Source organism: Chinchilla lanigera, unplaced genomic scaffold, assembly GCF_000276665.1.
Source record: "Chinchilla lanigera isolate Chin_1 unplaced genomic scaffold, ChiLan1.0 scaffold00008, whole genome shotgun sequence".
Classification (NCBI taxonomy): domain Eukaryota; kingdom Metazoa; phylum Chordata; class Mammalia; order Rodentia; family Chinchillidae; genus Chinchilla; species Chinchilla lanigera.
The window spans coordinates 11261562-11277657 of NW_004955409.1; the positions used below are offsets into that span (position 1 = coordinate 11261562).

At 46.3% G+C, this 16096-nt stretch overlaps 1 protein-coding gene across 5 annotated transcripts in view; it reads right to left on the bottom strand.

The window, feature by feature from the left end:
• Positions 1-894: 894 nt before the first annotated feature.
• Positions 895-16096, bottom strand: part of Frmd6 (FERM domain containing 6) — a 158437-nt gene continuing 143235 nt past the window's right edge. For 3 of the 5 annotated variants that reach the window (XM_013510329.1, XM_005376790.2, XM_013510330.1), the window contains 5 exons: positions 14575-14749; positions 10463-10801; positions 9313-9444; positions 6049-6140; positions 895-4086 (listed from right to left, as the gene is read on the bottom strand). In XM_013510329.1, the coding sequence (XP_013365783.1) occupies positions 3802-4086; positions 6049-6140; positions 9313-9444; positions 10463-10801; positions 14575-14749 (1023 nt within the window). In that variant the 3' untranslated portion in view covers positions 895-3801. The remainder of the gene's footprint in view (positions 4087-6048; positions 6141-9312; positions 9445-10462; positions 10802-14574; positions 14750-16096) is intronic. The other 2 variants (XM_005376791.2, XM_005376789.2) reach the window with 1 other exon arrangement.

The following is a 16096-nucleotide window of genomic DNA, read 5'->3' on the forward strand; positions in this document are numbered from 1 at the left end:
GCCTTCTCCAAAGACAACAGGTAACCTGGCATATTGTAACAGAAAAAGCTTGGGATACAATTTGGGCTTAAAACTTTTTCTATCACCTGCTAGTTGTGGGATCTTGGGCAAGTTTAACTGCTCCTCAGCTGTGAAATGAGGATGACCATGAAGGGATTGTGAGGACTCAACGCAATGCATATATGATCGGGCGCACAACACGTGACCAGATTTTTCCACTGACTCCAACTTTAAATTTACAGGTCCTCTAAAAAATGCATGAGTGACACCCCAGTGGAATGCTTTGGCTTTGGATGTTTCCAAATGGCCAAAGAGCTTTGCTTCATATAAATGTTTAGTTATGATCTTACTTAATTCTTCAAACAGTCCTCTGGATTACTATTTCCATTTTATAGCCAAGAAAACTGGAGCAAGAGGAAGGAAATGGATTTCCCTTCAGGAAAAGAGGTGGGACTATTGAGAAATCTGCTGCTACTGTAAAAAATGAACACCAATACTCCAGTGGTGACTGAAGGGTCTGAGTTAAAGTAGTTTATAAAATTTACATTACAACATAGATTCTTTTCAGCCCCACACGGGAATGAGTAGTGGCCTCATATTGCAACGTTTTGGAACCCTGGATCCTTCATCTCTGACTCGACAGCAATGATAGTGCCTGCCTTACACGCTACGGGGAAGGGGTGAGTTAACACATACAATTCTAAGAGGCATGAAACAGGGCCTGGCAAAAGGTAGCACTCAGTACCTGCTATCAACCTCACCACGAGGGACATTTTGCTTGGAATTTTATCACATGGGACCTTTAGGTTGACCTTTACTGTGCTCCACTGTAGGGCAGAACAACGGAAATTGATTCATCTTTCTTAATTGAGAATTCTAGTAATAAAAGACACCTTAAAGGCAAAAAGAAAGTAACTTTATTGACGGCTAAGCTTAACCATGAAATGCCAGTAAGAAATAATTACAAAACAACGTGGGCTTCTTCTTTACATACTTTTGGTATCATGCCGGTATGATCCTTTCACAGAAAGGATTATTTACAGTTTATGTAGCTATAAAGTTCATTCTTGCAAATACAAATGTAAATGATGTATAGAGGCAATATATACCAAACTGGTATACTTACTACAGGATATGTAACAAATGCAGAATAAATAACAGCTTTATACTTTTATTTTCCTTGTTTAGTTTTTAAAACAATTTCCAAATACAAAAATGTAGATTATTCAAAGTGGATTTTCATATACACACATACACACATATATATAATTCTGCTGCAATCAGTAGGTCAAAAAGGAAAAATGGTTCCTGGGATGTTTCAGTTCTGAAAACCCACAGACTACGGATAAATCCAATTAGAAAGAGGGTGCACAAAATCACCAATGCTGGCAAAATCCTGAAGACACGATTCTGGCTGGAGTAGAGAAAAAGTATAAAGCACTACCTGTGCATGTAAATACTTCTTTTTTTTTTTTTTTTTTATGTTTTTGCAAGAAATAGTAAGGGCTAAGAAAATGCACGGCATTATGATCTGAGCTTTTGGGGTACCAGGACACCAGGATTTGTGTCTTAGGCATCATGCAGTGACGGCAAACCTTCTCGAGTTTTGAACGATACAAAGCCCACTGTGGCACTCAAGGGGTAGGTTCACCACCACTGCTCGGTAAGAAATGGTGGATTACTTAGGGACCGAGAAGAGAAACAGTCATTAAACGATCCCTTCCTATCTACAGGGTGAGATACTTTTGTACATTCTGTTATCTGAAACTTTGGTTTTTTTTTTTTCTTATTAAAGCATTTACTAAAAGCAAAATAATTTCATGAATGTAGAACTACGCAGACCTTTTTCTTTTCTTTTAAAGTGTCAGGTGAGACTCTCCGGATGAGGCACTCAGGGCGCTGCGCTCCGCACTGGTGGCCTTGGTCCCAGGCACCACTGGCTTAGAACCAGCTCCCACACACAGCTAACACCGAGTTATGTTATGTCCCGCTTTACCTTATAGCTATTTCTTGGTACCTGAAAACATACTTTTGTACAAAAATATGAGTGTTTCTTTAGAAAATAATACATAGTTTTAATAAAACCTGGCAGATAGCAAAAATGGTGTATCAAAATATGGTAAACAAATGCTGTAAAATACGAAATCATTAAAAACATCCTGTAGAAAGACATTGTGCTATGAAGTTGTGTGAAGTGTGAGCAGCGTTTGCACTGTACATCAGAAGGCTAACTAACGCGTTCACGCCCCCAACTCATTTCATTGTAATTGTCGCAGCAGCACAGCAGTCAGCATCTTAAAAATGGCCCTTTCTCAGACACCTCTTCTGTACACTTTCACTTCAAAAGTTCACAAATGACACCCTGTGGGTCGGCGGTCTCCAAACCTGTTGTGTATTAGCTCCATGTAGAAAACTCTAAAAGAAAAGGCAACTCCACCTGGGTGCTGCCCACAAGAGACTGGTTTAACTGGTCGGGGGTGGGATGCAGGTATTGTTACTTTTTGAAAGCTCCTCAAGGAATCCTATCACGCACTCAGACTTGAGGACCATGGCCGAAGCCACATGAGGAAAGTCACTCCTAACATACACTGTACACACCGATTCTCTGTGGGCGGCTTTCGTTCAGCGAGGTCTCCTCCATGCTGAAGAAGGAATTCTATGTGCGCGACGCAGTCGTGGGAGCCCAGATGAAGAGCTGGGAGGCTTGAAACTCAGACAGACACGCACAAGTCCATGTGCTTTTAGGTGTAAAACATATACACAGTTAGGGTATTCTGGTTAAGCAGAAACTAGCATTACCGTAACTTGATTTTGTTAACTAAAAACAACAAAAAATCCAACTATTCTTGTTTCAACAGACACCAGTTTGTAAACTCCACAAAATGAGTTCGGTCATGAGCGTCACTGATCTGTCACACGATGAGGAACTCGACTGAACCCGAGCGCTTTCTGGAAGAGGACGTGAGGGGTCACAAGACATCACAGCACACACAGTCTTCTGGTTATTGCTTAAGTCGCATCATCTTGGCCCTGAGCGGGTGCTCCTGTTCTGTACGTATCTTTGGCTTGCTATCATAACGCAGTTTGATCGTTCCGCTAGTGTTCACTTTGGGACAGCCTCGGGGAGGCAGCAATGGCTATGCACCAAGCAGAGGTCTCTCCATTCCGATGAGAGACCCTGCTCTCTCTCCTCCCTCAAACCACGAACGTTTCATGAGGGAGGGGTAAAAATATGTTCAGGTGAACAGATAAGCCTAACATGATAAAAAAGTGAAGTTTAACTGAAGTAAAAAAAAAAAAAGTGAGCAATAAATACCTCACTCCAACAATGTAAAGGCTGCAGAGCAGTAAAGCACATTTCCTTCAGAGAGAGACCCTGCCCTCTCTCCTCCTTCAAACCATGAACATTTCATAAGGGAGGGGTTAAAGCGTACAAGCAAACAAGCCTAACATCTTTCATGTGAGAAAGAGTTGCTATGTTTAACTGATGAAAGAAATCACAAATGGGCAACAAATACCACACTCTGACAGTCTAAAGGCTTCAAACCAGTAAAGCACGTTTTCTTCCAAAGAGTCAATACATGGGCACTTGTCTTGCTGTACATTCTCTAGTTCTTTTTACTTTGCATAATACTTAAAGTGCAACTGTCCCAAGGCTTTTGTTTCCATCACAAATATTATAAAGAAAGAGCTATGTTCAGGGTAAAGACAATATGGCACAAGTAATCCGTAACGAACCCAGGACTCCTGTGGCCTCCAGCAAAGGAGCTGGCTCCCCTCAAGGCTGCGCGCAGGTGCATTTTATACAACAAACTCCGGAACCTCATCGCGCGTGAGATCCAGAGAGAAGTATTTGCTGGTTCTTTTGACTGGAAAAGCATCTTGTATATTGACGCACTGCTGTGCCAGGCAGCTGTTGCAGTAGAGCCCTTCAGCGTCCAGTTCGTGGCCACACCCGAAGGTGTAACTCTGCGCGGTGTCCTGACACAGACCTGTGATGCGCAGGAAGTCTTTCTGGTAAAGTCTGATGTCATCGAGACTCAAGCTGTGTCGGTCGGTGGAAGTCTTTGGTTTTCGACATATAGTCTGGAAAACAAGGGAAGGTTGAAACAACTTTGAGTGTAGAGATTAAGTGAAGGTTGGCATGTTTGCCCTGCAGAGAGAAACTGCAAAGCCATGAGCAGTGAAGTCAGCCTTTCATGTAAGAAAGTGGTTTCTCGGCTGCTGAGAGCTGGTGGGAAATACGTATCCACCCCATCACTGAAACCAGCAGCAGCGTCCATTTCCCGAGCACTTAGTACACGCCAGCCCTGACCTGGCATATGCTAACTAACCTGGTGGCGGTGAACCTATGGCATGCGCGCTGTTTCTCTCTGAAGACAAAGGATGTTAACGTATGAGCTGTTTTTCTAAACGAAGCCCCCAGCATTCAGGTTTCACCACAGTGTTAGCTTTGTGATAAGTGAGTTGGTTTTGGGCTGCAGTTTGGGCACTCCTCTCTAAGAGGCTCACCGTCACCGTACAAAGCCACCCAGTCTTCCAAACCGCCCTGAGGCTGGTGCTGTTACTGTCCTCAGTTTACAGACAGACAACTTGAGGCACAGAAATAACCAATCCAATGGAAATCCAACTAGTGCTTCATTTCAGAGATCAAGAAATCATCTTAAAGTAAGTCCATAAAGGTAAAGAGAAAGATAATATTTATTTTTTCACTAGGGTGTGGTTATTCAATGTACCAACACTCCTGTGCTCAAGTTTGTCATTATTCAAACAAAAAAAAAAAGGAAAACCAAACCAATTATTCTACAAAAAACAGTTTGCAGGATTTCTGAGAGCCGTAGCTCTTGGGTGGAGTCGAAGGTCCCTGGTGAGAGGCTGGGAGGCCGGTGCCAGGAGGCGGCGGCGCCTCTTCAACAGGCAAAGGGGCTGCACACTGCCGAATGCTCTACAGGCAGGCGCCAGGCTTCTGGAAGTCTTTATCCCAAGCCGAGGTGGAAAATAGAAACGGTTCAAAGTTGTCCTGATCATAAATGAGTTATTTAGGGAAACTACACACTGTATCTCTCACTTCTGCTGCTCAGCACTACAATGGACGACCTTGTTAGAATAAGGCATCACTTGTGTTAGGGATGCATGTTCCAGGACTTCTGCTAGAAGTGTCACATCTGAGGGACACTTGCGTAGGATGACCCTCGTCCTGACAGAGTCTTGCCAGCCCCAGGAGGACATCACACACAGGACCGCGTGCTCACGCCAGAGCCCTCCCAGTGTGCACACAAACTCCCGCCTGCTGTAGGTGAGGGACCCGCTTCTCAGCCGAGCCTGGCAGTTCCGTACAGCAGAACTCACAGAGCGGGGAGAGCCGGGCGCAGCCCAGGAGGCTCACTTTGGAGCAGGAAGCAAGGATAAAAAGCAGAAAAAGAGTCATCATGCCAGAAAAAGAAAGGAAAGAGGAAAAGTAAGACCACAGAGAGAGAAAGGCATGGGAGCGAGAGAGTATCTGGAAAACAGCACAACTGCCCTCCACAGATAAATACAAGTGCTGAAACTGTGAGTTTTGAGTATTTCACCTATAGCTTTAGTTATTTTAATGGTGTAACCAGTGATCACAGGTCGTCAAACACTCTAGCTCAGCACACTTAAAAAATCTGATCTGAATGGAATAACCAGAGTGTGGAAACATCTCTACCATCACACACCGATCAAGGACGTAACTCTTCCTGGTTACTGAGGTCACTCAACCCACAGAGGCACACACGCACTATGCCTGTGTGCGCACACATGTGAATCTAAAGCCTGAACACCAGAGGCTCCCACCCGTATCAAATGTGAAACGAAGTACATAGTTTACCTACATAGAAACCAAAGTGGAACTAGCTCTAATTTCTGAAACGAAACAGAAATTCAGAAAACACAAATGTATGTATCGGAAAGAATCGTGTCCTTGTGTGAATTTTTTCACTCATTTGTGTAAATATAAATTGAAGTCCCCATTTAAAATCTCTTGCAACTCCAGTTGCTATGTAACATTTTCTGCTCCTGCAGTACCTGTGGAAGGGAATCAGTACTCTGGCCGCGGAGTTTGACCACCGTTTCTGAAGAGCTGGAGGTGGAAGAACCGATTTCTTTCACAATCAACCCTGGGGTAAAACACAGAGAGAGAACAATGAACACTTCAGATGTGGACACACCTCTTGCCGTGCATCCCGACACACGCCACTACCAGGGGACTTGCAAGCCCAACAGTAAGCACTACTGAGGCGTCGTGCTGTGCCCCTTCAGTGGCTGGGGACCAGCACGGCACACCTTGTCGGGAAGGAAATGCCGGGTCATGAGGGAATGTGGGGCTGGGGGTGGAGGAAGTTTACAGTCTGCATTTTCTAAAATAAACATTTTGAGTAAGCTATTCATAATGAAGTAGAAGCAAAGGCTGGGGCTACAATGCAGCCTTTTGTAATATCTCATAAAGTCCCTTCCCCTCCTGCCAAATATCACTAACTCTGTCCTTGAGGGACAGTGACGCAGCCCTGTAGGGTAGGCATCGTGCCTCTGGAGTCAAATAGGGCCGGGCTGGAACCTGGCCCGGGTAATTAATTAGCTTTGTGTCCTGGCCAATTCTTAGCCTCTCTGTGCCTCTGTCCCCCCACTTATAAAATGGGGTTGAGGACAGCACACCTAGTATTTCAATGATGACTAAATGGTGAATGCACGGAGATGATGAGGAGCTCCTCTTCACGGTCAGGGCCACTGGCGTGTGCACCTCCTACAGCAGATCGCACAGGAGGAGACTCAAAAGGCGAGCCCAAAGCGAGAACTCAGCGCTGAGCCCCTGAGAGCTATACAGCTCTGAATCACCTTGGTACCCAGGGAGAACGCTCAATTTTCAGAAGCAGAAATCTGGGGCTGACGTTTCCCTTTATGACTGTGGCATGTGAGTGAAGTACCTCGAGAAAAACTGTTTCAGAAGCTAAAATTACCAACAAGAACTGCAGACGTAAGTGAACACTGCTGAAATTTCTCTTGCCAAAAGATGAAGCAAGTGAGCAGGTCAAGCCCTAGATCCACAAGCTGAAAGGCTTCTCAGGAAAAGCACATCCTCACCTTACAAAAAAAGAACGTGGGTAAGCTGATTTTTATTCACCTGCTGTTAGGAGCCTACGGAAGTGACCTTTCGTGTCCTCTCCCTTAACTCCTGGGCCTGTCTCATAACGACTGAGAGTCTAATACATGCCTTGTATATACAGACGGTTGAACTGGTTCCACTGGCACAGGATGTAAAAGCATTCCTGGCTCACCCAGACTGTTCAACACCTTCCCAGGGGATGCACACGTTTGGGGTTGGTACGCTGGATTTTGTAGTGGTTTTCTGGAGAAAAACCCTCATCTTCTGAGGAGCCTCAAACCTTTAAATGAACCTCATGGAAACAGGTGGGCTTGTGTACGGGCTGGGGCCCGGGCTGGCTCCGTGGGCAAGTGTGTCCTTGGCTCTCACACTTCTAACCACTCTTGTCCAGGGCCCACCCCCACAAAAACTCGGAACGAAGCCCGGTGCCCAAAGCTCAGAACCATCCGGTCCTGTGACCCTCAAGAAGGGGAGCATAGAGCCCCTCTCGGACTCAGCTCAGGGTTTCAAAACTGCTCACACTGTAGAGAACCTGGAAAGCTAGGATGACACAGGAAGAGAATAAAATCATGCAGGGGCCTACCTTCAGAGAAAAGACTATTCATAATTTTACGTATTTTCTCTTTCATGAAAGCATTTTTATTTTTAATCACATCATACTTTTATATAATTTGTACTGTTTTCCTTATGCGTCTTTCATGTTACTAACTATTCTTAGAAGGCTGCATGTGTAATGGCCATATAACACTCCACTGTGTGAACAGAGTAGTTTAATCTTCTATTGTTTTCCTTTTTTGCTATTAAAAATATTTCAGTAAACATTGTATATATATTTTAAAGTCATTCTTATTCCTATTTAATATTATAAAATTAATACTCTTATAAAAACTGAATGCAGAAACAGAGGTTGCTGCTCTCAGACGCCCCTCCCACAGGCGCTCGGGGGACTCTGTGGAAGACCGGCCCCTCAGCCCCTGGAGAGCTCTCACGGGACTCTGCAGACCCATTTTCTTTCCATAAACCCACGTGGAGCGACCCAGACACCTATCATGTGCATATCATTGCAAGTTACATTTGATGTATACTGAATGTATTTGTAAAGAAAAAATTTAATGCAATAAAGCAAACGGGCAAAAGGGCAAAGCTTGGCACATGAACTCTAAGCGTGTCTGGGTCGCCCAGCCTGATGAGCTGGTGCTGGCGAGGAACAGGGACGGCGACACTGACTCTGCACCAGGACAGGTCCACTCCTGGCGGAGCGGCTGCCGGCTGTGCTTCAGCTGCACGAGGAAATGGACTCTGTGGTTAAAGATACTGGTGCTCCTGCACAAGGGGGACTGTGCGTGTCGGTTTTGTCACCTCCGATTCCAAGGACCTGCACGTGGCAGGGGCTCAGTGAGCATCGGGGCTGTGGGTCTGACAGGGCCAGGATGGGCCACCCCAGGGGTCACAGGCCTTTCACCCCATCAAGCTGGAAGTGGCAGGACAATAAGCACTCAGGCTAAGCCAACAGCACTTCTCTAAAGAACAGACTAACACATGAGATGTGACTACCGCAAACAGAGGTGACTGAGGTTTAAAAACAAAACCCACACTGCTGCCTTTTTAAGACACTGTCTTTCATATGGCACACACATATATTATGTAACCCTACAATAAGGTGACAGTGAAGGCATGTTTTTTAGAAGAATTCATAAAAATACAGAATTTCAGAGTGTTGTTTTGGGGCAGCCCCGTGGGACACCCTTTCCCTCCAGACTCCTATATGCATTAGTATAATAGCCCAGGGAAAACAAAAGAAACCAAGCCTGGAGGTCTGGTTTGTTCCTAGCCAGGTGGCCCTTGTCTCTCTAATCTACAGGCATCCTCATCTGTAAAAAGGCTGAAGCCAGACGGAAGGGTCTCTCTAAGGCCCCTTCCAGAGGCATCATGATTCTCCAGCTCTGATTTTAAAACAGCAAAAGTAAAAACCCTACGATACAACTACCTTGTGCCCAAAGCATAGAGGACAGGATGATACCTTCCCCCCCAGGCCGCCCTCTCTTCAGTGGAGGGCACTCTGCAGCTCAGGGCGGTGGTGTGGCCTTCTCCCAGGCTGCCTCTGATCTACAGCCACAGCCCCGCTCCTATTTTCCTGCTTCCTGGTCCAGGATAACCCATACTCAGGGAGCACTCCCCAAAGCGCTCACCAGAGTGTCCATTTAGCTTCCTCGACACGAGCATGTCCTCCGTGATGTAGATGCACATGTCTGGGCTGACTTCCAGAGAGTCTTCATGCATGGGCTCCAGGTCTCTGGGGTCGTCCACCAACATCTCAATTTCTGATAAAAAAGGATGAAAAAGACAGGTAAGGACACAAAGAAAAATGACAGCCATTATCCACAGCCACACTTTTGAGGACAGACATACAGTTATGCATATTTGAAAATAAATCTGCTAATGAGACTCTCTAGCAGGAAACTCTAGGGACAATTCTTAGGCAGGGGCTATGAGCTCTCTTTTCATAGTATTGCTGTTACCTACATAGCCTCTAATGCCATGATTTGACCATCAATTGTTCCTTACTCTTGAAGAGAGAAGAAAAGCTGGACAACTCCATTCTGATGACCAAGGCCAAATGAAGCTGGTAGGTCATTTACCTATGGCCAAATCAAGGACTACTGACACCAGTGGGATGAGGAGCTCCTGAGGCTTATGCTTCCTGGGCTGCTGTTCTCAGGGCGCTTGGTGGCCTGCTTCGGTAGCCGCATAAATTCTACAGGAACCAGGCACGGTCTGCAGTTTTCACCGAACCTGGATGCTACAGACTTACCGGGGACAGAGAGACGCCTCAGAGGGGCACACAGTGCCAAGCTGGGCCGTGGAACTTGTCTTATTTCTGTACGAGAGAGCAAGTTCCTAGCAGCCTGGTGCCCACTACAGTCAGGGTTGCGTGGGAGGCACTTAAAAAATACCTAATTCACTGAATGTCGTGGACCTGAGTCTTTTTTGAGCGGAGGAGGTAGAAGCTAAAGACGTTTCTGTCACTGTTGCTGCACTCCTCTCTGGTGTCTCAACTGCTATCTTATTTAACCTGGGGGTCAGAAGTGCAGGTGCGAGGGCTGCAGAGGTAACCTCCACTCCCCCTCACATAAACACCACTCCATAGCCGCAGAGGCTCCCCACAGGGATGCCCTGCTCACAGCCAAATGCAGCACTCCCCCAAGCCACTGGGGAGGGCAGCAAGGCACCTCTTCTCTATTAGCACTCCTTGGCTGCTGCCCAGACCACCAGCTCTGCTGAGCCTGGACTTGATACAACTGTTGACAAAGAAGGGTGCTAGCAACGGGACAGTACTGCTACCATCGTCCTGTGAGTCCTCCTCCAGCCGATCTTTGCCGCCGCTCTCCACCCCCGAGGTGTGGGAGCTGCCGTGGCTGGTCATTGAGCTGCAGGTCTTCAGCTTCCGGTGGATGGCGCTGCCGGAGTAGCTGTCCTCCGGCCCTGTGTCCCGGGGCTTGGTGTCCGCCTCGATGCCCGAGGTGTGCGAGCTGCTGTGGCTGGTGGTGGAATGCCGGGACAGGCGCTTGTGCTTCACGCTGCCCGCGCTGCTCCCGCTGGCCCGCGAGCGCTTCTCCAGCTGGTCCATGTCCAGGTCCAGGTTGTCGCTGATGTACGATTCCCGGTACTGCTTCTTCTCTGAGTGGTGAGAACAGAAGTCAGCGTCACATTTCACCAAGACAGAGGGACAACAGGCTGGCTTATGTAAGTCAGCAGGCTACAACCAAAGCCAATGCCGCATTCTGCATCTAGTGACTGGATAAGAGGGCGGCTCAGGGAGGAAGATTTCAAAATGGATGAAAACCGGTACAATGCATTTGAGGGGAGGATGCAAACCACTCAGGGCCGCGAAGGTTCAAGCACCAGAGAGAGCTGCTCCAAGTGCAGTCGCAGACCATTCCCTGTCTGCACTGGTACTGCTCTCGGTGAAACAAGTGCAGTGACTGAGAGCATTCGGAAACTTTTGGCACTGGGTGACACTGCCATGACAGCCACCAATGTGAATTTGTATTCTGCAGGAATATCAGCCCACAGTATTTTATTCAAAAGATCTGGTCCTTCTCCACAGGTAATTTCAGAAGCACTGCTACCTACTAAACGTAATTGTCCTGACTGCCAAGCCGTTTTACTAGTTCATTTGTTAAATTTTGTCCATTGTTAGCTCCAGCTACTGAGTATGATTTAAGATGAAACTATTCTGAAATTTTTTTCAAAGATCTTAAATGTAAATTTTCATTAATGTATGAGTTTCTCTCCATTTAGGCTGAATTAGTTAAAAAACACAGTAACTGCTACCAGGTTAATGATTTACACTCATGTGGCCTTTGGTTGGTAAAGCTGCTCTTTAACATGTCAGTGCGGTTCCTGAATGCGGCCAGACCCCGGCAAGCCTTGTTTATCAAACACTAACCATCACACCACGGTGCCGAGTTACAGCTGGGTTGCAGGTACGGAACTGATACAAGAACATCGCTTTTCTATTTTAGGTCAGAAAATGAAAAAGAAACAGTTTAGCTCCCTTGCTTTCTTAATACTGCTCAGAAATAACACATTAGACTAATGCTAAAAACAGAGTGCATCTGGGGAATGTTAGGTGGCTGTTACTCTAGAAAATGCTGACTAGTATGCCAGCGGGGGTCTCAGGAGCCTGTTCGTGGGTGGTCTTGTTTCATGATTCAGTGAAAAAGCTCTCGCATACTCCTTATGTCTGAGGCGTGTGATCACCAGAGCCTCCTCAGAGCGAATGGGCAACAGAAGACAAAATGTGCTTTCCAGGATGAAAAAAAAAAGCTCAGAGAAGGCCAAGGGAGCGTTCGGATGCTCCAGCCAATCGTGTTGCTCTACCGATTTGGGTGAAACACAAAGGCGGCAAGTGCAGACACCCGGGCAGTCGGCGAAGCCCCACAACAGAAGCACGTGCCCATCTTCCAGTAAGCAGACAGCTTTGATGACTCCTGTCTTCTGAGGTCGACAGGGGCACCGATGAAGTCGGAGAGCCAAAGAGGCTCACAAAATTCTCATACAGTTTCTATGCACTGTAATTGTGAAATCACCACCTGTAAAACATTTCTGTAGGGTGTTGGAGACCCACAGTTCTACGACAATGAGGAATTACTATGGGCCTAATATTCTCACGCTTTCCTATGTCTTTACAAATAGTCCTTTTACCGCCAACTTCCAGAGAGGTTCTGAGCCAGTTATAGGTCCTCTACACTGCAGTGCGCGCATGCGAAGCCCACGCTCACCTGCCTGTTTACTGCTGGGCAGGGTCCTCGTGGAAGTCATCCTTGCTGCCAACGTGTGAGCTCAGCCCCAGGGCTGTACTTAAGAAGCGGCACTCAGTTACAGCACAGCCAATGCTGGCTGAGAGAAACTAGGTTCAAGGTCTTCTTCAGACCTGAAATTATGTCCAGACCTGAAATTATGTCTAAATAGAAAACACTAAGTATGTCTGCCTTGGAAGAAAAGAAAAAAAATAAAACTTCCCAAAATCTCCACTCATCCAAATAGAAGATTTGATTTACGTCTTTATTGCCCCTTCACTTTCTTGCTGTTAGGTTTGAATGTCTGTCCACTCTCGAACTCAAGCTGAAATTTCACTAGTGTTGTAATGGCACCAAGATGCGGGACTGTTAAGAGGTGAGATTAGGTGAGGCGGCTTGGCCCTCCTGAATGGATCAGCACCATCACTAGGGTAGTGAGTTTGCCGCTGAAGGGGGTGTAGTCCCTTGCACACACTCTCTGTCTAACCTTCTCACTCCCACCATGCTGGGTGCAGCAAGAAGGCCCTCACCAGCTCCTTAGACTGCTCGGCCACCAGAACTTGAGAAGTAAATTTCTGTTCTTTGTAATTACCCCATTCACGGTGGTTTGTTATTTCAGCATGGGAAGGAAAAGGACACCTGCTCATGTAAGCCCCCAATATACCTGGTACTAAGCACAGCAATGGGCAGAACCTTATCCTCCAAGAATTCCAAATCCTCGGTCATTTGCCCTTAGAACCTGCGGAGGAGGGTCACTAATTCTTTCAGGGTCTAAAGGGCTCCCTTAAGGTCCTCTAGGCAAGAATTTTCGGAATGTTGCAGGCAGCAAGCTGATGAATTTCTCAAGGTGCCATCATGGCCATTTAGGAATGAGGCAGATTTGGCAAAGTACAGACTCTGCACCTGGCTTTCACCCATTCTCACAGACTCCCTTGGTGCTCTGTCCCCAGCTGAATTCCTCTTATCATCCACGTCAGCACAGGGGAGAGGTACTTGTCATACTGATGAGTCACCCGGGGAAGAACTGGTAGTCTGGCGGCAGCGGAAGCCAATGCACTGACGGCCGTACCAGCTCTCTCCTAATACAGACAGTTCGGTCACAGGCGGTGGGGAGAGACTCCTGTTCTGCAGCTGAACTGCCAGGGAATCCCGGCCCAAGGTCTTCTCTGGATGGAGATGTTTGAGAGACATCAACCAGACGTACATACTTCTTTAAGGTTATTTAAGAGATGATGGGCACTTGTCCTATTTCTTCAGGAAAAGTGATCTCAGGTACAAAACTTGCTTCAGATATTCATGTAAGATACGAGTCTACGTCCTGACAAACACCTCAACCTCAGCAAATCATTGTAAGGTCTAATTACTACAACATGACTTTGCAAAACAAACTGAAAACATTAAAAAATAAACAAATATATGACACAGCATTTGGTGGGATTACAAGGTGGAGTGTGGTAAGTGGAGGGACACAAAGTGCCAAAACTCAAACACACAGCTAACCATTTGCTTAATACCGTAAAGCTGAAGTGAGATGTTCGGGGCCCCAGCACGCCCTCCTTCTTCCCCACTCAGACTTGCTCCCCTTACAGACTGCTCTACATCAATTACATCTCAACAAGGGGCTCATGCGATTGGTTGACAAAATCCTCAAAGAAAACTTTCCTGTTCCCTCTCATGCATCCTGGGTCCAAGGTGGGGGCCTCTCAGCTATCACTGAGAGAGGCTGGAGACACTTCTGGGGCCCACCTTTATTGTCATGTTACCCTAAGGAACAATCACATAGGATAACAGCACCAAGGAAGGTCATTGTATATACAGAGCTCTGAGATGCTGATAAATCTTTACCCCAGGCCTGGCACAACGATTTTCAAGCTAGGTGTGGGAAAACTTTACAGACACCGTAGCTAACTCACTGGGGGAGGCTCAGAGCTTGCGAAGAGGCGGTCTGCATGTGGGACTTGAGCGCCTTTCCTTGCCTTCCACAACAGTGCTGAGAAGTAAACAGAGCAGATGCTTGGAACATGAACAGGCCTGGTCTCAAAATCCCATCCTTATGGAGCTGAAAGTCCTGATTCATGGCAGCTACACAGTAAGAGATGGGGGGTGGCAAAGGCACCATTTTCTCCCCCACCCAAGGCCCTGTGATACCTTCGTTTTCCTCCAGCTTCCGGATGTGGCGCAGGACCGGCTGTAGATTCATGTAGAGGCGGTGGCTGTTGCTGAGAAGCTGCAAGAGGTGTCTGGAGCGCATGGGGCACCCCGTGTAGTATATGAGCTTCCTGGCGGAGGGCAAGCCGTCTGGCAAGATCTCAAACTTCTTGCCCTGTGGCAGAAAAGCATGAATCAAATGAAAGGGAAAAAAAAAATCCCTGACTTGCCAAGGTCCCCTTCATTTTCCACTTAGTAAGGCGAACTACAGATTGAGAAATAGATGAAAAGAGCTCATTTAAGATTGCCTAAGGGAGAAATTATTGTTTTCCCTCCAAAATGTCACAACACAGAGGATTACCACAAATTCAGGGAAGCATCTAGCCAGTGGCCTCCGGGAAACAGGCTACATGAGACAGCGGGGGGACATCTTCAGTTTCCCTGGCTGGTCAGGCTACCTGCATCATGGAGCAAGAGCCCCAAGTGAAAGCATCCTCCTATTTAACCCCAGCACCTCCGCTCAGCAAAGAAGATGAATTTTAGAAGAGATGGACACACACAAACGTTTATCAACCGCTTACACATATGTACAGAACACTGTGTTGGACACTGAAAACAACAAAAAGTAACACAGGGTCCCTATGCCCATGGAGCTCCACCCCTGCAAGGAAGGGGGTAAATACACACACAAAATAATTATAGTTCACGGTAAATGCTGGGAAGGCAACAAGTAAGTTATAATAGTGAACAATACAGGATTCCTATTTGGGGGTAAGAAAAAATGGAAAACTTCTCTATCTCGACAGAAGAGGGAGCTGGCAGTTGGAGATGTGAAAGAGAAAGACCAGTAAACAGTGATGACACAAGAAATCTCTTTTTTTTGGTACTGAGAATCAAACCCAGGGCCTTGCACTTTCTAGGCAGGTGCCAGGAATCTCATGCTTGAAGCCTCTGATAATCCACATAAAATATGAAGGGTCAAAGTGCCTACTATATTGGGGTCTTGTGAATTCTCTTAACCTTCCTAATAATAAATTGGGCAAACTACTTTAGACAGACTGATTCTTGGCTGGAGAGCAGGGTTAGAGGCATGTTCTACCACATACCTCAGTCAATGCAGGGAATATGGGACTGTATAGCCCAGGTAGGAAGACAATTTTTTTTTTTTCATTAAAACTTTTGGGCTTTTTATTTTAAAGGGCTAAGTGAGGGTAAGTCATTTGCTCAAAGTCACATAGTTGAGCATGGCTGGGTTGCCTGCAAAAAGAATCACCTGGGGAAACTTGTCAAAATAGATTCCCAGTCTCCACCCCAGACCACTGAATCAAAAACCCCCTGCGGGAGGAGAAGGCCCAGAAATCTGCTTTTATTTTTCCTTTTTATTTGTTGAAAAAAATAAAAGACATTTTCATCACCAAACACCAATAATTATTACACTATGTACTGTTATCTTCAAAGTACTCAGTATAAAACGAAAACCAGAAAGATTCTTACAGAAAAGAAACATAGTAACACAAACTTC